The sequence below is a fragment of the Coturnix japonica genome, chromosome 24 (genome assembly GCF_054131305.1).
Source record: "Coturnix japonica strain WE chromosome 24, WE-NBRP24, whole genome shotgun sequence".
Classification (NCBI taxonomy): domain Eukaryota; kingdom Metazoa; phylum Chordata; class Aves; order Galliformes; family Phasianidae; genus Coturnix; species Coturnix japonica.
The window spans coordinates 5,097,580-5,119,695 of record NC_140686.1 but is presented as its reverse complement, the minus strand read 5'-3'; the positions used below and the strand labels follow the sequence as shown (position 1 = coordinate 5,119,695).

Here is a 22,116-nt window from a genome sequence, read left to right as displayed (position 1 = left end):
CCGAGATGAACTTTTCAGTGTCATCTTCTACAGCCTTGGTGAGCAGGCTGACCTCCGGCAGGGCTGGAGCAGCAGTCTGGGAAGAAGGAAGACAAAGTCAATGATTGCTCAGGAGATCCTTCCTCTGCAGTGCTTCTCCTTCAGCACTGCTGATCCTGAACCCAACACGGGGGCTAAGGGGCTCCTGAAGGATGTTAACAACCACGTAAAGGCTGCAGAGCACCTCAGGTCTTTTTAACAATGCAGCAATAATGGACAAATTCCTTCACACTACAGAGGAATCACAGGGCTGCAGAGCATTGTGCGCACACTGCCATTCATCCAGCATCCTGCGCACAGTGACTACTTTGAAAGGAAACCTGCAGAACATTTCAGTTCTCCACACTTTCTGCAGGAGTTGTATCTCAGTATCAGCCTGACGAGGACAGCACTGACACTTCTTCCCCTCCTTACCAAAGCTGCTTTTTTAGCTGGAGGCTTCTTCAGTGCTCGTTTAAATCAGCACAGTGCTAGAGCTGTTACACACCACATTCTGTTTGAGCAACAGAAAGTCATTCCTGTTCCCCTACACAACATCCACCCACAGTCTGATTTCATTGAACACGAGGCCATCGTGACCTTTTTGTATCCAGTGCTCCCACGTTAACCTCACAAGTTGTACCTGGTGCCAGCAGGGTTACTGCCTCACTGCCAGATACAATCAGATCAATTCTGAGTTTGAGGAGTGCAAAGCTGTCTGGGAAAGCCATTGAAAGTATCAGGATTGTGAAACATGGCTGCAGCTCTTCACCAAAGGCAGGAAGGTAGGAATGCACTCATGATGGTAGCACATGGTGAGCAGTGAGACATGAGAACATGTGAAGAAATTGTGTCACTGTGTCCATCTACAGAAGGGACTCACCTCTGCGGGTGCAGAGACAGCTTTGGGAGCAGCCCTGCTCCATTCCACAGTCTTTTCCTCTTCTCTTCCAGGTGCTTTAAAACAAGGAAAAAGAAAATCACTTGGTCAACAGCAAGCATAGAAAGAAACCTGAGTGCCAGTGTTTCCTCCATGTGCTTATTTCCTCACATTCAATAACAAAGAACACGAGAGAGGCGACATCTCGCAGTCCATACAGTATCCAAGCTCTTCCCTCCTTCACATGCTGTCTCTTCACGAAGCCTCTCTCACCTCCCCAATGAATAACTCACCCCCCTGACCTTTCTGACAGAGGTTGGCCCCCATGTTAAAAACTCAATCCATGCTTTACAAACACATTTACATATTAAAACAAGCAACACGCCAAAGATGAAGATAACCTTGGCGTCAACACACAGAACATGCCACACCAAAAACATGGCAGAAAGAAAGTACAGGAGAAACTGAATTACAAAACCTCACAGCGAATGAATTCTCCAGAATGAAGCAGGCAAACACCACGGATTCAATGGAAAAACACATGGATGGACATCCTGGCACTTGTTGCCTTTGCATTTGGTAAGAAACAGCCCAGGCAATTCTAAGCAAACTCCATTTGCTTGACAGGGGAAGCACTTCAGCAGAGCAGACAGTGAAACACCTCGTTACCTGCTGGCTTTGCGATCTGCTGCATCCGCAGGGCTTTCTCCTGCTTGATTTCTTCTAAGCTTTTAATATGCATTTCTTCCAATCGCTTGATTTTACGCGGTGGCTCTTCCAGTTTCACGTTACCAGGCTCAGGTGGAGGGAAAATTCTCTTCTTCTTGCGCTTATCCTTAGATCTCTTCTCAGTAAGAACCTCTTCTACTTTTTGCTTCTCTTCTTCCAGTCGTCTCTTCTTCCAGATCTCCCCTGCTGGCTTGGCACCCTTCTCTGTCATCATCAAGAAAGGAGAAGCATAAGGATTACAAGAAATTCCAACGAGAGCTCAAGTTTCCAGATTTATCATAACATTACAGAATATACGTGTTCCCAACAACAACGCTCCTGAGAAAGAATAAGCAGAAAGCCTAGAGAATCTGTGCAGCAAACACCGATGACCATTTACCTCTCCTTGGTGCTCTGTCAACCTCGATCTTCTTCCCCAGCCTTTCTACGAGGCTGCGCTTCAGCGGAAGGCCACTGACATCAGCTACAGAGAGAAAACAACAACATTCCTAAGATAATTCCTTTGGAGAAAGATTTTTACAAGTCAACCACAAACTTTGGTTTCTCCAAGTGTATGTTCTCAAATTCACCTTTCAGCTGCTACACTTGTGTGCCACTTGGAGTCATCACAGACCCACGACACACTTTCCTCCCTCCTGCTTCAGCAGTGCCCTCCCATTTACGTGGAGGCAGCCAAACAGCAGCTCACAAGCAGCCCTTACCTACAGAGGATTTCCGTTTTCCAGGTTTATCAGCAGTATTCAGTTGACTCACAGGCACCTCCCCTAAAACAAAGAAAAACAAAGTGCTTATTTGACAGAAACCAACAGAATTACTGTCTTGTGAGCCCATTTCCCACCCAAAACAAATACAACCAAAAGACTCCACTTTGACAGCCCTGACACAAAATAATATTGCAACTGTAATGCACTCAGGGTAAGTCCCAATTGTAATTTATCCATTCCACTTAGGAGCCACCAAATGGAAGCAAAGGTACTCATCATTACCCTGCTTTGCAGGCAGCATCACAGTGCTGACCAGTGTCCGCACATTCTCCTTCTTAGGCACACGAACAATCTGAGATTTGAGCCGATGAGCAGGAGCTCCTGAAGGTCCTTCTGATCCAAGTGATTTTATTCCAGCATTCAAACCGTCATCTGGGAACACAGAGCAGTAAATGAGACTGAGGGACAGAGGCACACGCTGAGGACCACAGCTCTGCAAACTGCCTCCTGCTCAGAAGCATGCAGAACAAACCCTGTCAGCTCTCCCCACAGCTAAGAGCACCATGGACCTGATGTCTGTCTGCTGCCCTCCTTTCATCCTTCTGGATATTAAAAGTAGGCTTTATCCCTTACTTTATCCCATCCACACGACATTAGATTCCTCTATCAGCAAATGTGGCTTTCACCACTGGTTGGAAAGATGCACATACAGGCACTTAAACTCCATGCTGTGGCCTCGTCTTGCTCTAATGATGTAAACAAAGGAGTTTACCTTCCTAATCTGAAAGGCACATGAAGTTACAAGGTAGGAACAAGATCATGGAAATAGCTGATTCCATTCAGCAACCCTATGTTCTGTTGTGTTTGTACAATGAATTGCTTTGGAGTTAATTGGCAAGTGCTTCTGATTAATCCTGGAATACCTTGTTTTGTATCAGCATCAGATTTTGTAGTGGAAATTATCTGCAATCCAAGATGGTTTTCTTCAGCTGGTTGCTGGACAGGTGTTTTTGTTTCTTCTCCCTCCTTAGAAAGCTGGTCTGTACAAGCAAAGAAAAAATCAGTCTCTTCAGTTATGCGGTAGGAATTCAATCAGATTATCCACTGCACAAAGATGGCAGGCAAGGCTGAAAACCCACACAGATAAATGCTGAGTCTCCACTTGCCCATCCAAATGGCTTCTCTGTGAACAAAGAAATCCCCCCCTACACAACATTCATCTCCCTGACACCCAGAAAAAGCTTAAATGCAGGAGAACAACCTGCAAGGCAAAGGCTACAGGAGCAGAGAGAAGCTGAGCATGCAAGATAAAACTGAGGTATCAGAAGCACACAAAGTTCAGCTCTGAACCTATCTATCAGCTCACAAGTGAACGTTACCTGGCGTTCTTTATGACACTATACCCACCTGTGAGTAATAGAGTTAATCTTTCGTACCTAAAAAAGACAAACTCACTTTGACTTGGTGGAAAGAAAACCCCATTGAGGTAACGTCCCTTGGTGTGATGGAAGGCACAGTTGGATTTCTGGCAGCCTCCTGGCTGGTTCTCCCAGTAGCAGGAAATCATGCTGCGTTTTTTCTGAAGACAGAAAGGAAGAAGAGCTGATGGTAACGTGGACCTAAGATCTGCAAAGGGAGACTGAGCTCCAGATGGTGCCAGTGAGCAGACTGCCACAAAGCAGCACTCAAACACCACTCTGAAGAGTGCGCAGGCTGGGAGCACCAGGCTCACTGAGCTTTCCTAGCATTCTGTGGGTGAGGACACCAGTTTAGAAGGGGTTAAACTAACACACCTTGCAGAATGCTTGTCTGATTGATGTGGTTCTTTAGTATCTGTTGATAGAACACTGTTGGTATCAACTACAAGAATATTCTGCTATGATATACCAATGCCATTGAGCTCTCTTCCCTCTGCTTCCTCCCCTATTCTTAACCGTAGGAACCATCATCATTTCAAAGCAAATGAACCTAATCTGCAAAAGCACATTCAGCCCACCTAAAGAAATGAGAAGTGGGTTTGGTGATAAACTCTGAGGAGCCAACACTCACACTGATCTCCATGTGCCTGAACCTGCAGACATTCCTGAAGCAGCGGCCCTCCTTCCACAGCGTGCAGATGGTTTCATTGCCCAAAGCGGCTTCACAGTGCCTGAAGGGACAGTTGTCTCCCTGTAACCCAATGGAAACCAAGAGAGGAAAATGAAATAGTACAGCCTGAGAACTGGCCATGCTTTGAGCTCATTTTTAGCGAGTTGCTCTATTGTACAATGCAATTAGTTATGAAGTTTGCTGAAGACCAGTAATACTTCTACTTATTCTACCCATTCCTCTTAACTTCAGAACTGAAAGAAAGAAAAAATGAAGGAGAAAACCCAAGCAGACCTTTTTACAAGTGGAATAGAAGTAGAAATAGCAATCATTTCCTTTAATCGACATGCTGGACGAGCGCACAGAAGCAGTTCTGGTCTCGGGGATCTCTGTGCAGCTCTTCCTGTGCTTCTCAAAGAGCTGGCTCGTACTTCCTTGGACTGAAAGTCTTCTACAGTCTTGATCAGTGAAATCTTCTTTTGAAAAGGAACCCTAAGCAAAACACCAAAAAGCAGAAAAGAATGAGGAATGCCCACCCGTCTTCCCAGCTTTGTTCTCTTCATTCAATCAGTCTTTCTGGAGCAGTTGTTTCAAAACATTGCCCTCCTCAACACTGGTCAAACTCTAGTAACATCACCCTGACTCAGCACGGAGTCCCTGGGCTGCACGGCTGCAAGCCCTCCAATGGAGCCCCTCCTTCAACACCACGAGTGACAGCAGTGAGTAACCCCAACACATTTGTCTGACCGCTGCAGGTCTTCAAGCTCAACCACCTGGACAACCTCAGCAAATACAGTGATCTTCAAAGCTTTGCAGTTCACTTCTCCTGTAGGCCGAACCAACACTGAATCCGTGAATTAATTAATTATAACAGGTTAGGAAGAATTTTCCTCCTCACTTTGCCTATGTCAAATTCTGTAAGTTGGAATTTCTGGTCTTCAAGGATTCTTCACCTTTGAAGAATCCACAAAAACCATCCTCCGTCTTTATTACCTGTACAGCAAATCATGACAGTGCGTATCAATACACAAATCCACACACATGTGCCTGTATACTGTAACTCAGCACTGCATGGAGCTGCAGCACGTTCTGCTCAGCCACAACAAGGGTTTGGGTTGGTTCATTTTTTTTTTTTTCTTTTCTGATGTAAAAATCAAATATTTTGGTATTTTAGATTTGTTTTGTTGCTTTTTTTTTTTAAGGTACCAAATGCAGTAAAACCTGCAACCAGGCCAGACAGAAGATCAAATTCAAGTGATTCAGAACTCTTTCATTAAAGTGCTGCACATTTCTGAGCTAAGCATTTCCGATAGTCAATAAAGGTTGGAACCTTTTACTCACACAGACACTAGTGAATTTTCGAGGAATTTTTTTTTTTTTTTTTTTTCCAGGGAATTTCCCCAAATCTAAACTAAAGAGAGGAGAAGTCGGGTTCTCAAGTTAGTTGCTGGATTGACTGCATGACAAAGGGAACAAAAACAGCACTTAAGGACAAAGTTCCCTTCCCTCCTCCAATACTGATAGAAATGCTGCCTTTTTACCTTTAGTACCTTCACAACAGATTGGCAGATTCCTACGTTCCTAAAGACCTCAATGCTGCTCAGCACAGACACCGGGCACCAACTGTCACTGGACTCTGCACCGTGGAACACGCACACAGCTCAGCACTTCTGTTTCCTCACAATTGGAAGGGTTCTGGAATCGGGAGCATGAAGCGGACTAGAAATACCTCACATCCCTCTGCTCCTTACGAGCCCATCCATTTTAAAACAAGATAAGCCCAGACACATCTGTTAGCACAGCAGCCCAAATGCTAACCAGAACACACAGTGTGTAACGCTGAAAGTACCAGTTTAATGCCGCGCCACAAACCCTATATAGTGGTACAGGTGACCACCCCTATCAGATACCCATGACCTCCATGACTCCACTGCTGGTGCATGCAGGCACCACCTGCCCAATACCCAACATCTCCCCCCTCTTTATTATCTGCAGCCCCTGTAAAGGTTCCCCTGCATACTCCCTGTTACCCCAAAGGTGATTTGCACATTTAAGGCTATTCCGCAAATGAATCAATCATTAAACATATGCGAAAAACAATGAAACTGTCATAATAACATACCAAAGAGATGCAGCTGCAGTGACTACAAACCTGAAAGCACACAACAGCAATCTGCCTAAAAATTGTGAAATGCTGTATGGCAACACTTAGTCAACTTGTAGAGAACAGTGCATTCAAGTTCAAGATAACAGCACAGTACACAATGGAGTTACAACTTTTCCAAGTTCAATGTAACACTATTGTACAGAATCTTCATGGCAATCCAGTTCCGTCCAGTGTGCATTATAATGTCACACTCCATAACCAAATAAGAAGACAAAAACATATTGGCTGTGCAGAATCGTTCTGAATGTCCACCACTGGGGGATTATCCATGAACAAGGTCTCCCCCGCTCACGAACTATCAGTCCGGCATGAAGGCTGGATTCCAAGTTCGGACCTTCAGGCACATTTGGAGCAACGCTGTCTCATGTGCCGTTACCAGCAGCCGCTGCCCAGTGCTGACGTCAAATCACTGGCTGCACTGGAGACATTAACCAAGGAGTTGTTGACCAAAACTGGTGCTGAGATGTTCAGATCCTCACGGTGCACAGGATGGCTCGTCATTTGGTGCCGGCTTAACCCAACGTGCTGGCAGCCAGCAGGGCCCACTTGGGGTCCCGACACAGACGTGTTTCCTGCCCTTGACAAGGAGTGGCATAGGGTCTGGGAGCCATGGCCCTCCGTCGGGTCTGATCAGGACCTGACCTATTGGTGTCCATTCGGTCAGCTGATGGTCTCCCTTCCAATTCTCTCAGTTAACTTTCTAAGAGCACCAAAGGTGGGTAGCAGCTTCTGCGCCTCTTCGTCCCCTGCAAAAGCTCACAGAACTCCATGCTGGCTTTCCCTAATGCTGACCAACTCACACAGTGAGAAGCTCCGTCAGCCAGACCTCTCCGCATTATCCACATAATAAGCAGATTGATGTCCTCATCACATGCTCTGTGTCATTTCTTGTCAGCATGTCCTGTCCCATCCCTGGCTCTCCAGCAGGACTGTAATGCTGGGGTGAGCAACACTGGGCACTGTCAGTGTGTTTTTCTTGCAAGCATCTTCCAGGGAAACACGTGCAGGCGTTCCAAACTCTTGGCTGTATCTCTGCAGTGCTGGGTCCTGTGTGAGCAGAGTTCTCTGCCCCAGAAGCCAAGTCACTGCTGTGCAGAGCTCAGCCTCGGGGTGAATGTGCTCCTGAGTTTGTCCCAGTGCAAGGACAACCTTCTCATTGCCCTTTAGGAGCACCTCTGGTGCTGATGGGTGCTCTGCTCTCAGCAACCACTGGATACACGGCGCCAGACGCGTGTGTGCTTTGTCACCTTGAGCTGTTTTCTCTGATCGCATCTCACCCTGGGGAGCCGGGATTTCCCTTTGGTCTCGGTGTCACTTCGAGACCAGTAGCAACACTAGGGGTCAGAGGAGAGCTGCTGAATGTGTGAGCAAAGCTGCTAATTGAGAAGGAGATCGCACCCGTGTGACTTCGAAACCCGAATTAATGAGCTTACCTTCACCCTCCTGACTAATGCAGACCTCATGCAGCCCTGGGCCTGCCCTTCTCCAGCCTCCTGCCTTGTTTTGCCTACTCATAGGAAAAGATTTAGCATAGCTCAGAGCCCCAGGCGGCGCTTGGAATGCCAGCAGGAAAGAGCTGCTGGTGTCCACATAGCTCAGGACTGCAGCAGTGGGGCTGCTGGACCTCAGTGTTCTGAACACTCTGATGTGGAAGTGATTGGCAGATGCTGTGGCCGGAGGGATGAGGTGCCTGCAGGGCATCCCTTGAAAGAAGGTTTGGTGAGGATGGATCCTCTGAGCCAGCATCGGGGACAGGGTGCTGGGTGCAAATGCCAGTGCTGCCCCCTGTCATCCTTTTGGTTTTAAAAGGAGTACAGCTCCGTTTCCAAACTTTGCCAACCACGGGCTGGCTGGCAGCTTGAAGGAACTGCCATGAAATAGGTCTAATGAAACGTTCCTGGCAGAGCTTCAGAATGGAGAAAGTGCAGTTTGTCCTCAACTGAGCTGAGGTCCAATGAGCTGAGTTTCCTGGCTCAGAGCAGAGGCCGTGAGCATCATGTCTCACAGTCTGTGTCACCTGGGCAGAGCCGTTAGGCAGGGGCTGCTAGTGGGGAGATGCCAAGGTTTTCCATGAAGATGATTGCTCAGATATGCCTGAGTTCAGATGGAGGGGCCCATTGCCCTACCAGGAAGTGGAAGATGCTTGGGGGTGAGGCAGCTCGTGCTTTCCCATGCCTGTAGGACCTTACAGTGCTGTGCCTTTCCACATACCTACCCCACCTTCTTTCTTTCCCATGCAGGGGTCATCATTAATCCAGTGGGTGGCAGCAGAATTCCAGGACAGCCCCACTGCAGTGCGTCTCTGTGGCAGAAGGACACACCAAGCCTGTGCTCTGCCTGGATGCCACCGATGAACTGCTTTTCACTGCCTGAAAAGGTATATGTTGGACAGAACAGGTGTGGGGGCTGCTGGCTTTTTATGCGCTATTCTCATAGATCTCCCCAGGCTGGCGTGGGGAATTGGGGTGCATGGCAGGGATGGCTCCTTCTGGGCTTCTCCCCTGTCCCTGCCTTCTGATGTCCAGGTGCTGGAGCAGGCTGGCTCCATTGCCCTGGAGTGGAGCTGTGGGTGGTGGGAGGCAGCGCTTGGGAAGGAGTCGGTGCCTCCACGCCACGGAGGAACTCCCCAGCCCAACTCTCTCAGTCACGTTCTTCTTCCTACAGACCGGAGCTGTAAGATGTGGAACTTGGTGACGGGTCAGGAAATTGCTTCCCTCAAGGGTCACCCAAATAATGTTGTTTCCATCAAGTACTGCAGCCACACGGGGTTGGTGTTCACCGTGTCCACGTTGTACATCAAAGTGTGAAACATCCGGGACTCAGCGCGCTGCATCCGCACCCTGACGTATGTAGTGGGAAGAGTGGCTGTGGGGGACTGTGGGCAGCTCTGGCTTTGCAGAAGATGGTGTGAGGAACTCCTGGGGTCCCACAGGCTGGAAACAGAGCCCAGCTGTTTTAGGATCAGTGCCTACAGCTGTAGGAAACAGGGAGGCTTAGGGAGATCTTGGAATGGAATCTGTGGGGACCCTCTGCATCAAAGGCTCTAAGGAAAGGACCTGGAAGTGGTTTTCAGCCCTTCCTGGGGGTGGCCAAGAGCACCAGCAAGAAGGGATGGGGATTTTCTTTTTTGGTTCAACTAATATGCCACAGGAAGACAACCACATTAACCCTTCTGTATTTGTTGTTGTTGTTTATCTACAGCATGAAGCATTTCACTTGGAAAGTCTCTGCTGCCACTCATCGTACAACAGACTTAAAGCACAGCACTTGGCACCTAGCAGTGCTGTGAAGGGTTGGAAAGGCAACGCATCATTGTGCTGAGGGCCAAGAGACGGTTCAGACAACAGAAGCATTTGTCCACATTTCTGACATGAAGGCTGTCGCCTCCCGATCCGGCGACAAATCAAGGCTGCTGTGTGAAAGTACCGTGCCTCCGCACATGGGATCAGACGGGACTCACACACAGTGTGTAACACCAAATGTACCAGCTTAATGCCACGCCACAAACCTACCCAATGCCCAACAGGGGGGACCAGTCAATGCTGCTCATCCGCCATCAACCCCGGATGCTGGAGAAGGCAGACCATGTTGTGGTGCCAGAGCATTACACCATGGCTGAGATGGGGACACCCACCGAACTGAGGACCCGCTGTGGATCCTACAGCCGGCTGCTGCAGCACTGAGGACCACAGGGCAGCTGGAGTGGGATGCGATGGGACATGGGGATCTGTGGCTGTCTCCGCTCCCCGCTGCAGGATGGGAAGAGTGGGATGCTCTGGGATTTGTATGGAATAAAGCGGAGATGTTTTGTAGAGGAGCAGGTTGGGATGTGGGGGGTGGGCAGCTCAGCCTCAGTGCATGGTTGGTTATGGAAGCTGGGTGTCTGCCCTCAGAATGTGGCTGTGGCAGCACTGTGGGTTATGGGGGGGAAGCACAGCTCAGCCCAATACTGGATGAACTTTCCAGTCACGTCTTCATGCCAAAGCGGTGCAGATAGCACAGGGAGTGCAAAGGGGAGGAGGAGAGCAGCAGTGTGAAATGGAGCAATGGGCAAAGAGTGTGGGGTGGGGGGAGGAGGGATGAGGAGAGGTCCCCTCATCCACCCCAACCCTGAGCACGGCACAGAGCAGAATGCAGGCAGGCTGAGCACAGAACAGCCCAACACTTTATTTCACAAGAAGCAGCACAGGAAAAGCATAACAGCATAGGAAGCAGAGGGAGATGTGAAAGGTAGAGGGGATGGGGCTGTGTTCATCACCGACCCCAAATGCTCGTGTGGCCAGTTGGCCCCTTGCAGGCTGAAGAACAGCACTCAGACGGTTTGGTTACTTCCTGTGTGAAGAAGAAGAGATGGTGTCCCATAGGGCCACGTTCACATCCCAACCCTCAGCTCCCTGCAGAGTCCCAGCCCAGCCCTGGTGCAGCACCACAAGGAGCACAAGGAGCACAGGGACCCCTTCCAACCCCCAGCCCCACACCGCAGCTGTGCTCGAGTTGCTGGTTCCACCTTCCTGGCCTGTAAGGTAAGAAGAGCCATTGTCTCAGCCCAGTTTGTAGGAGGGAGGCAAGGTTCTTTGATATACATATACCTGGTGCGGGATTAAGAAACAATGGTTCAAACATTGGTCCGACCAGTTTATTACAAGACTTTATCAGGGAGATGGGGAAGGGGAGGACGGACGCTATTATGGTGTAGGGTGATGGGGAAGGGAATGCAGTAAAAATATGAAATAGAAGCAAGGAGTCTCTGTAGGAAGCAAGAGGGAGATATTCACCACCATGGATCCATCGAGGTTTGTAGTTCAGTCATTGGTCTTCAGTCGTGGTGGGTCGTCAGGCGTTGTTCTGTTAATGGTGACCACGATGACAATTTCCAATGGTAGCACCAACTTATTTATATGTCCAAAGTGGTCAAGTCAGCTCACTTTGGAGTGACAGCTCGAATCCAAAGTAGTTGAGTCAGCACTCCTTGGAATGGAAGCTTCTGGCTCTGGGATCTTAGCAGAAATTCCTTTGTTCCCATCTTCTGAGCCTTGCCAGCAGATAAGAGGGAGCAGGGATACCCATCCGCATCCTGTTTTTCACAGGGCACGATGGCTTCATTACCCAGATTTCCCACACCAAGCTGGAGCTATTTAGTCCCGGGCCAGATCTTCCGCTCATAAACAGTCCTGAGCACTCTTCTGGAGGCAAACAGCTCTGAAGGAAGGTGCTTTCAAATATTCAAATACCCAAAAAGTGATATTGATTGTCACACGGTAGCACCCATTACTTGCCACTTCAATAAATCATTGAGAGTCTTCTCCCAAGAAACACCTCAGGAAGCAAGCTTGGAGCCAGAAAACAAGGAAGGACTCTCACAGCCATGACCCCCAGCCCTGTTCTTGCTGTGGGGCATGGAGCAGCTTTGAGCACCAGGAAGGGGAACCCTGGGAGAAATCGGGGACCTCAATGCTGCCCTGGCACTGGGCAGAGGTGGGGGACAGCGCTGCCCTCATCACTCACTGGGCGCCGTGTTGTAGCCTTTCTCCTTCTTCCCTGCAGACAGAGAGATGCATCAGCACAGGTTCACATCACAGCCAGGCTGAGGGCTCCTGAGGGAGCCTCAAATCCCCCCACCGCCCCCACTGTCCTCCTACACCCCTCTACTTTTACCTGCATGGCGTCTGTAGATGATGAATCCAACGCCAGCCATGATGGCAATGGCCACAACGGCGACAACCACCCCCACCACGTTGGGCACCACGCTGGACTGTGACTGCTCTGGGGGAAGGCAGGGCTGTCAGCAGGGGAAGGGGCAGCCCAGAGCCCCCCAGCCCCACATCCCCTCACTCACCTCATGAGTAGAGGCTGGGTTGGGGCAGGCTGGCGTGCTCCACGCAGCACTGGTACTTGTCCCCGTGCGGGGCACGTACCTCCGACCAGAGCTGTTGTAGTGCACGAAGATTTCGCCATCCACGTACCCCACTTCAAAGAACCAGGGCTGCTCGGGGCCGGATTCCGTCATCCCTATTTCAAAGTACCGCATGGAGTGGAGCTCTGCGGGGTCGGAGCGCGGCGACCCCCCCTTTTTTATTAATTAGCAAGCTACTGCCTATAGAATAACAACACTACTTATATTAATAACATAACCATTATAACTCAATCAAGACCTCGATTGACAATCCTCTAGAAGTGAAAAAAGAGACAAGTCAAACACAGCATAACAACATTACTGTTAAACCTACTAAAAAGAACAAACTTGTTTGCTCTGCAACCTAAGTTTCTGCAACCTGGAAATAAATCCATGAGGGTCCCATTGTGTTCACATGTCACTAGTTAGGAAAAGTCTTCAACTTTCATATACTCTGATATATTGATTTTTAATGGCCACTAACTATTGTGCAACAAATGCTTTTAGGATGCTCATAACCATGCCTTTGAGCTAATAATTGATAATTGAACTTTATGAAGTTGCATGTCAGATAGAACCAGTTTTAGAGGACAAATGTGCTGGAGTATCACTAGGGGCATTATTACTTATTGACCCTTGAGAAACAGCAAACCGTGTTGGTGGTGGCTGCGACAGGCGGTGCCAGCAGGGCCTTCCCTGCTTCAAAGTGCACCTTTCCTCTCTCACCCATCACAGATTCTCTCCTGCATTCAGGGTCTGAAGTATTTCTTCCAGTTGTACACCATATCCGCATGGCCAGTGCGTGATACAGAGCCCAGGTGGAACAGCTGCCTGGAAAACAGAATAAACTATCAAATTTAGTTCTATTAGTATGCACTTTTGTCTCAAGTGATGCATGGTCATATTTTTAAAATCCCAATTAGTTGGGTGTAAGAGACGTATCCATTCTACAATACAGGGTCATCCCTTTGCCTGGGATTCCTTTCCAGGTTTTGTCTTTGCAAATTAAGAAAAGCTAATTAATAGGCTAATAACATCATGAGTGAGCAGTACTAACATACTAAAAGAGCTATTCCCATAGATTACAGCACTGATTACATCAAATCCTTTCTTTAACACACATTTGATCTATGGATAATGCCTAAAATTCTAATTCTTGAGACTGCATTGGTAACACTGAAAATCACACACTATGTCAAACCATTACTAATATTATTTATAACACCACAAGTTACAAAGCAATTCCACTAGGAAAGAAACACACAAACACAGTTACTATAAAGGCTGGATGCTATTTTCTGCCTTGAGATGAGACCAACAACGTATTCTGGTGGTGTTAGTAACAACCGCACAAGATTAGAAGTGTCTAGTGTCATATGAGTATCCTCAGTGAAAATCCATTGAATGATTTGCTTAGAAGCTTCAGATCGTTTCCCATAGTCAGTCACAGTCTTACCAGCCTGCTGTAACAATTTCCAATGATGCACTTCCCACCGAGCAGCTCCCTGCTGATCGTCTATCAGCGGGCAAGCGAGCTGAAACACAGCTTGACACGGTCCCTCCAATATCATGCCTCTAATGACTCCAGACCAACGCAAAGGTGGAGGATCGCTACGTGTGGGGGGGAATCGCATAGACAGGGGCTGTAAAGACATCGGTGAAACGCTCGAAGAGACTGATGCCTCCTTCGTACGCAGTTCTAAGTCCTGCAGCTCCTCAGTTAATGTTTTATTATGTTCCTCCAACGCTTTCTCATTCCCACCATTATCCGAGTCGCTTTCACTCTCAGGAGCTTCTTGCTGCTCTGCACACCCCTCAGCCCCCCCCCACCGCACCTTCCTCACCAGCCAAAACCGGATCTGCCAGAGACATTGAAGAGGTCGAGGACGGGGGATTATTCGGGGCTTCTGCAGCAGCCCTGACTTGTGAGGCTGATGAGCAAACAGAGTACGAACCTCCTGGTAACAGGGAGTCAAGCTCTGACCTTGACTGAGCACTAGGTCCGGATAGAGCTTGTACCACAGCAGCAGCAATCTCCCACTCGGCTTGCATATTCTTCAATGTATTTATTTTGTATTCCTTATTTTTGGAGATAACAAAGTCCCACATATGGTCGACTATTTCTCGCCATTTGGCTACAGTGAACATCAGTGCCACCTCCTGAAGGTGTCCATTCATATGAGCCCATTTTACCAGCTCGGATATGCATTTAGGAGATACCTGCTCCCCTCTCTTAGAGAGAATACATTTGAGCAGTTCCTCCACAGCTTCCCACAACATCGTGGCTTGCAGAGAACGGGATGGTACCCCGATGAGAAGTGAGTGCCAACCCCCCCCCCAGTTCTTTATTGCCCCCGCACCGCACTGTTAGAGAGGGGAGGTTCTTTGTTCCTTCTCTCCCTGGGTTTGTTCCCGCTGTCACCGAGTGAGCTCTAGAGAGAACTCCGTGACACAAACTCATTGCAAAGTCTAAGCTAGGAGAAGCGTCACCTCAGTGTATCCCAGAAAAAGAACAGCGTTGAGATTTTAATTGGTTTTGGTTTTTTGTTTTATTGAGGGTGGGTTGTTTTTTGTTGTTTTTTTAGGGTTTTTTGGGGGTTTTTTGGTCTTTTTTTGGGAGGGGGGGGTAGGGGGGTGCGAGGGGAAGGGAGAGGGAGGGGACAGTTGTTTGGTTGTTTTTCATATACAATAAAGCTATGCAGTTCCGCTGTCAGTCGCCTCAGAGAGTTCCCGAAGGAGCTCAACCACATTCTGCTCAACATCGAGTTGTTCCATTGAGTGGAACAATGGTAGTCTTGCAGATGGAGCAATGCAGGAATTCTGACAGGATCTCCAGGTGTATCCAGTTCATCATCTGAAAGCTCCGCAACCAAATTGGAAGGGACCAGTCCTCTTGTGCCATCTGTCAGCTCTCCCTGATACCAGCCATTCTCACCCACATCTCCAAAGACATTACGCATTGTCCAGCAGTCAGAGGAAGCTCGTTTTCTGGGTCCTCATTAGGACCCTCAACAGGAATGTAGCTGTGTCGAGCTAAGAATCTTCAAACTGCTGGTGATACCTGTCCTGGAGAATGCAGGATGAAGGACAAAAGCTCTGCTCTCACATTCAGGGCCATCCTCTGACAGAAGGCAGCACTCAGGACTGTTCCCAAGGATCTCTTTCATGGCTTTGAGTTCAAGCTCCAGGTCTTCCAGATGACCTTGAAGACTTCTGGCCTCTTCAATGGCAGAATGGAACGGACTGGAGCTATTACGGAGACTCTTGTTTGACTGGGTCAGAGTCTGTCTCGTTGCCTTCCCCAGCTCCATCTGCTGCTTCTGCTGCTCTCTTTTCCCTCTTGCGCGCTCTGTGAGAATGAGTTTCAGAAAGCACTACTCACTGACAGGAAATAAGGGGAAACTTGAAAGACTTTGCAACCTGAGTCCTGGCAGTGTACTGCCAGCGGCTGATTTGGCCGTCCAGGATCCTGGCACCACAAATGCTTCATTGCCAAATGCAGCAATAAGGTGTTCTGGGGAAAGGCCAACTCACAGGTAGTTTTTGAGCACCCATATCACAGTACCAACGGCCAGCACCAGCGCAGGCAGCAGCATCGCTGAGACCGTCACCGGAATGCGGCGCTTCCGCACAGATCTGTGAGCAGCAGCCTCTGTGCTTTTGCCTGTGTTCATCCCTGGAAGAAATGAGACAATGTCCCACGTTACCTTCAGCTGCGCTACAGATAATCTCTCAGTGTGCTTCATGGACCCAAGAGGTCATTTTGTCAGTGGGTGCCTCCGTCTCTGGTGCCGAAGCACCGGAGGACAAGAAGGATTGCTTCCACCTCTCGTTGGGTACGAAGAGGCTGCACAGGCACTACCCGTGTCCTCCTCTGGGCCGAGAGCTGGGGCTGTACTCTGGGGTCTGGGCTTGGTCTGTGGGGAGAGCTACAGAGCAGAATCCCTCATGCTTTTCCCGGCATGCGTGTCCTGAGCTCTCCTGTGGGACGCCCCCCAGGCTGAAGGTCAGGCTTCAGCCAGCACAGGGCACAGCCAGAGCCAGCCCAGGGGAGAAACACTCCTGCTTCTTTTACATGTGCTCTATGCTCACACGCTCAGGTCTGGCTGCTGACCTGGTGTGCAAGAGCTGGCAGCAAGAGCCTGCAGGCACGCAGTGACTCTGGTTTGTGACACCGTATGATCATGGGACAGAAATTACCTAGCATGCCGGTTGGTGCTGCCTGCATTCCTCTGTCCGGGACGGGCAGTGTGGGATATCCACCTTCCTGGAGTGCATCCGGGACCGGCAGTGTGGGATATCCACCTTCCTGGAGTGCATCCCGCTCACTTTGTTGGTCCGTTCCTTTAGAAAGAAAGCAGGGCAGTAGGAGTGGGATGTCACGTGCCCTCATCAAAAACTGAGCTTCTCCAATCCCGAGCTCAGGTAAAGTCCAGGCCCCCCACACCCAAGTACACTGTGAGCCCCTCTGTTACCCAAAGGCATTTGGGCCCTCCCAGCTATTGGACAATGCTGACTCCCTCACACCTCTTGAGGAATCAGCTCCTGTGCAAGGCCCTCACATTCTGTGCTGTCACCAGCCCATCACAGCCAGGTAGCTGCAGGCTGAAATCCAAGCTCTAACACACAGTCCAAGCCTTCAGAATTAGCATCTCCACCTCATTTCCAGCATTAGCAAAGGCAGCCAACCCTGCTCGGGATGCTCCTCCTGCCTTGAACTTGCTCAGCTGCACGGAGGGCTTTGGATGAACAGAAGCACAGCGCTTGCCACTTGCTGCCATCTGGGTGCCAACGACTGCACAAAGCAGCTCTGACAAGTAATGGTTGTGCTGGGGGAGCAGCTGCCTCTGGGTCTTGGCTGGATGCAGACCATCTGGCAGCAGACCAGCTCTGGTGCTTGACAGCACCTGCAAGGTGATACATGGAACACGGCTGCAGCACGGCTCTGACCCATTCCTTCCTGCTGTGCAGGCTACAGCCTGCCCACACCTGCATATCACACCTCAGCTTCCCAGGTCCCACAGTGAACAGACTGAAGTATACCCACCACGCTCTGCCTTCTCCATTTCCTTCAGCAGTCGCTTCAGGAGACGGGATGAGCCCTGAGAGTATTTTCCTCGTTTGTATTCATCCTCTTCTCTTTCCGGACCTTAACAGAATGTATGAAGTTAAATATCATGTGCATGAAGTTTTGAAGATCAGCGGCGAGTCAGCCAAGTCAGTGAAGACAGAGTACTCACTGCTGGGATTCCAGCTGGGCTCCAGCACAGGAGGAAACCGATGACCGGGCAGGGCCCACACTGGGGGCACTTCTGCAACCAAAGACCCATGAAAAGTTTCAGTCACACACTACAGCATCAACTGAGTAGCAGAGCGTACAGGGGACTGTGCCATGAAATGGCACTGAAACGGGCAGCAAAAGCTCTCTAAAGAATTTCAAAGCTATGACGTACCTGCGCGATCCGACAGAGTTTCAGTTCCAGATCTCAGAGAGGAAGCTGGATCAACTCCTCTAGTCAAATCTGCAAATGAACACAGGACAAAGCAACTGCTACTGAGCATCCCTTCAGCCACAAGGTCGCAGGATGCAATTAAAGCCAGGGATTCCTTCACAACACTATTCTCTCCCTTCCGCACAGGAGCGCCTCGGAAACAGTTCCGGGCTGCCTACAGGGGCCTCACCATCGTGCTTAACTAATCCTGTGTGGAACTGCCCAGAGGAACGCCCTCCTGGAGTTCACCCCAGCTCTAAACTGCATGGAGTGGGGTAAACCTCAGCTTTGGTAAGCCACTTCCTGGAGACACAGCTGTCATCACGGATAGAGGAGAAATGTTCCCATTGCATGTGCCCATCTCTCTTTTCCTTAGTGAGCTGCAGTGGTGGAAGTGGCTCAGGTAATGACACGGGGGGGGGGAATTCCAAAGCTGCACAGAGGCCAGAGGCGACCTGGTGGCTGGTATTCCACAGCTTTCCAAATACTGTCTACAGGCCATGGGAAACAATTCTCAGGGACCTCGTGGAAGAACACTTGGCCCCTTGAAAGTTTCTTACTGGGAGACCTTGTAGATACACAGACAAAGCCAACACAATGCTGACAGCACAGAGCTGCCAAGAAACAATGACCATCCATGCTTCTTGGGGAGAAGAACCCTCTGTCCGGTTAAATGCGGAATCCTCGATGAACCGTCCCAGCCAAATATGAACAAATATCAAGGAAATGAAGCCTGCTGATTTACCTCCAGTCTCGCCCTTGGGATCGTAGGCAGGATTCAGTTCTGCAGATTCACCCACAGGGCCTGCAGACACAAGTGTGATCAGACACAGGTGAGGAGAGCTTCCGGCACATGTGGGGGCCTCCTTTTCCCTGAGTGACCTGTAGGGTCTGGCGGTGGTTGGGGAATGCCACAGCCCGAATACAAAGGTCTGGGCTCCCTCAGCTGCAGAGGGGCAGTGGTAACCTTCCCACTGAAACGTGGCAGCTCTCCGAGAGAAAAAATACTCATGGCTCATCTGTGCAAACCCTTCTGGGCACAAACAGACTTGGAAGACCTGGAGAGGATCTCCAGTAAAATTGCACCCAGGTAAACCATGAGAGCATGAACGTTTCAACCTCCAAGGAAACAGACACTCACAACTTACCCCTGGGTTGTCCCCCAGGCACAGGCATGAAGTCCGGATCCAAAGGAGCATCCGGAAAGGGAGCACGAAGCTCATAATCTAGAATCAAGAACAGATGAGAGAAGTTCCCACTTATATGCACTATATGGTGTGATCTCCTTCTCCCTCAGTAACTGGATGTGGAGAATAACTCAGGTCATGATTTCCAAAGTTGCAGGGTGGATGGGATGACCCGTAGGCTGGCACCTGGCAGCGTATGCAGTGCTCTCTCCGGGCCACGTGCCACATCTCTCACAGATTACGTGGAAGAAGATGCAGCCCCCCAGGGCTTTCTTACTGGGAGGCCTCTGATGGACAGCAAGGTCACACTGAGGCACTGGAGGAAAGCACACCTGTCTCTTCCCCTGGGCTGTGGACTGGGGCTCTGGCTTGGAAACTGGGGAGTGCCATGAGCCTGAAGCAGAAATGCTCATGCATGCCCAGCACGCCTCTTCTGAACTCTGCCCGGGCATCTCCCAGGACGAAGGCTGTGCTGCAGCCAGCAATTAGCAGAGCTACAGCCTGGCATGGCTGGAGCCAGCCCTGGGGAGCAGCGCAGCCACGGGCTCTTGCCCGGCTCCTGCAGTGCTGCCCATCACCCCCTACCCAGCAACACCCCCATGGAAGGCAGGCCCCAGGCAAGTGTACTACAGGGCCGTGGGGACACAGCCTGACTTCTTGCTCCCAGCGCTGCTCAGTTTGGGTCCCATCTCTACCCACTCACCTGCTCCCCGTGCTCGCCACGGAGCAGCACAGCTCTCCTGGAAACTCATGGCCACCAATAGGAGGAAGAGGACAAGGCGGGCAGGGTCCATGGCCGCCCCCACACTTGCACCACACTTCCAACACCACCGCTGCAGCCACAGTGAGTGTCGCACTGAGCCAAGACTGCGGCCAGGCCTCGTGAGCTCATGACACAGCTCAGCACAGTTATAGGATGGGGCATTGTGACCTCACATCTCTGTGATTCTGGGTGGTGGCTCCCCGCAGGCTGCTGCTCTTGTGATGCACTGCACCAGGGCTGTGTGGGGCTGGTGCTTACATCATAGAAATGCAGAATCATAGAATGGCTTGGCTTGCAAGGGACAGTGAAGAACTCAGAACCCCAGCCCCACTGCCTCGGGCGGAGATGCCACCCACAGAGTCTTGCTGCCCAGAGCTCCATCCAGCCTGGCCTTGAACACCTCCAGGGATGGAGCATCCACAACTTTGCTTGGCAAACTTTTGCAGAGCTTCAACAACCCCAAGAAGGCATTATTTCCAGCTTGGTGCACCACCTCAGGCCACAGAGGTAGTGACACAATATGCACAGGTTATCCACGCGTGTGAAACGTGCTGCAATTAAGCAAGCCAAGCGGATAAATCCTCTCCAGTGTGGAGGATGATGGCTGAAATACAAACACGGAGAAGCTGACCTTCCCACAGACCCGCCAAGTCAAGTGTCACGTGCTTACATTTTTGTTGATAGATCTTCAGTTTCATCTTTTTTTGATGGCTAAGGAAATCCCCTTTCCTGCACCAAGTGTATTTCCCACGTGTAACGTGCTTCCAAGCCTGATTTTAGTAGCAGAAATTGAAGGCTTGCTAGTTGGCACCTCCCATCCCCAAAGTCCCAGTGAACTCACCCACTGCTGACAACTGGATACTTGGTGGTGAGAGAACCATCACCTATAGGATCCCACACGGGTCTCCAGAAACTGTTGCACCTTTGGATACATGGCGATAAATATTATGTCCATACAACACCCTCATTGAAACAGAGCCTGCCACCTTCCCTATAACCAGGCAAAGGGCGCAAAGGAAGCTGAACTGCTGAACCAGGCACCAATGGGGCTTACGTGTTTGCATCAAAAGACAAAATACCAAGCAGAGAGCATGGGAATCAGATGTTGTTTCTGAAGCAGAATTAAGAAAGAAAAAATTGATTTCACAGTCTGACAACAACCCTCCTCCTCTGCCCCCTTCCCTGAGCGCACCCCTCCCTTCCTTCCCTCTTTGTTTAACAAAGACTTTGAATAAAATCATCATATCAATGCTACAATTGCTGGCCTGGGATTATTATCGCCTCTTTGGGGTTCCTGGACAGGAGAGGTGCACCCCACTGATTTCAGCGGTCCTGGAAATGCAGACACTGCCAACTTCTACCAGTTTAAATCTGCTTCCAAACTGTTGTGGTTTGGTAATTTGCTTGGTGTTGCTATTCCACATCAGAACATCATGTGGGATAACGGGAGTAAAGGACACAAGTTTTTTATTTCTTTCTTTTCTTTTTCTGTGGACAGCCTTAAATGGGCATGGGGGGAGGGAAGCGGCAGCGGAGGGGAGGCCACCCTGCCCCATACATGCCCCCCCACCCCATAACTCCCCCCACCCCACATATGGCCACCCCTCCACCCCATAGAAGCTCCCCCTGCCCCACAGAAGGCCCCCTGCCCCATATAAGCCCACCTCCACCCCACATATGGCTGCCACCCCGCCCCACAGAATAGCTAATGAAGCTTCTTTAGAGCAATACAGTTTATTCAGTCTAAATGAACATGTGAACTTAATTACTCCACCATACAGTAAGCCTAGGATGAGGAATTAAATAGATCCCTTTATGGGTTTTGACATGAGTGAGGTTTTGGCAAGTTGTGCAATTTTTTATGATCTTTAGTGGGTTTTGTTGTTTCTTTTTTCCTTCCTAAATTAAAAACAAGAGCATCTTTCCTTCTGATACAGATTATGCCTCAATCTGTAAGTGTAAATCAGAGGCAGACTTCAGGCACAGGAAGGCAGTAAACATACACAGTTATAAATTCAAGTACATTTGGACTTGATAAAAGCACAGTAATCCACTGTTAACTGAGAAAGCCGCTTGGCATTCTGATCTGCTCATCATCATGGGAATCTTGCTACCCTTGTGGAGATGTCTTACTTTTGAACTCAGTCCTGTCCTGTTTCTGTCTAGTTCTTCGTAAATACTGATGCATCAGGAAG

The 22,116-nt window shown here is 49.6% G+C and overlaps 1 protein-coding gene across 1 annotated transcript; it reads right to left on the bottom strand.

Moving 5' to 3' along the window:
- Window positions 1-740: 740 nt before the first annotated feature.
- On the bottom strand, window positions 741-9,419 carry LOC146757140 (zinc finger CCCH domain-containing protein 11A-like). The gene is made up of 4 exons (XM_085523325.1): window positions 9,351-9,419; window positions 2,007-2,115; window positions 1,568-1,831; window positions 741-975 (listed from the first exon to the last, which is right to left on the bottom strand). The coding sequence occupies exons 1-4, from the start codon at window positions 9,417-9,419 to the stop codon at window positions 872-874; spliced, it is 546 nt and encodes a 181-aa protein (XP_085379451.1). The 3' UTR covers window positions 741-871.
- Window positions 9,420-22,116: the final 12,697 nt, after the last annotated feature.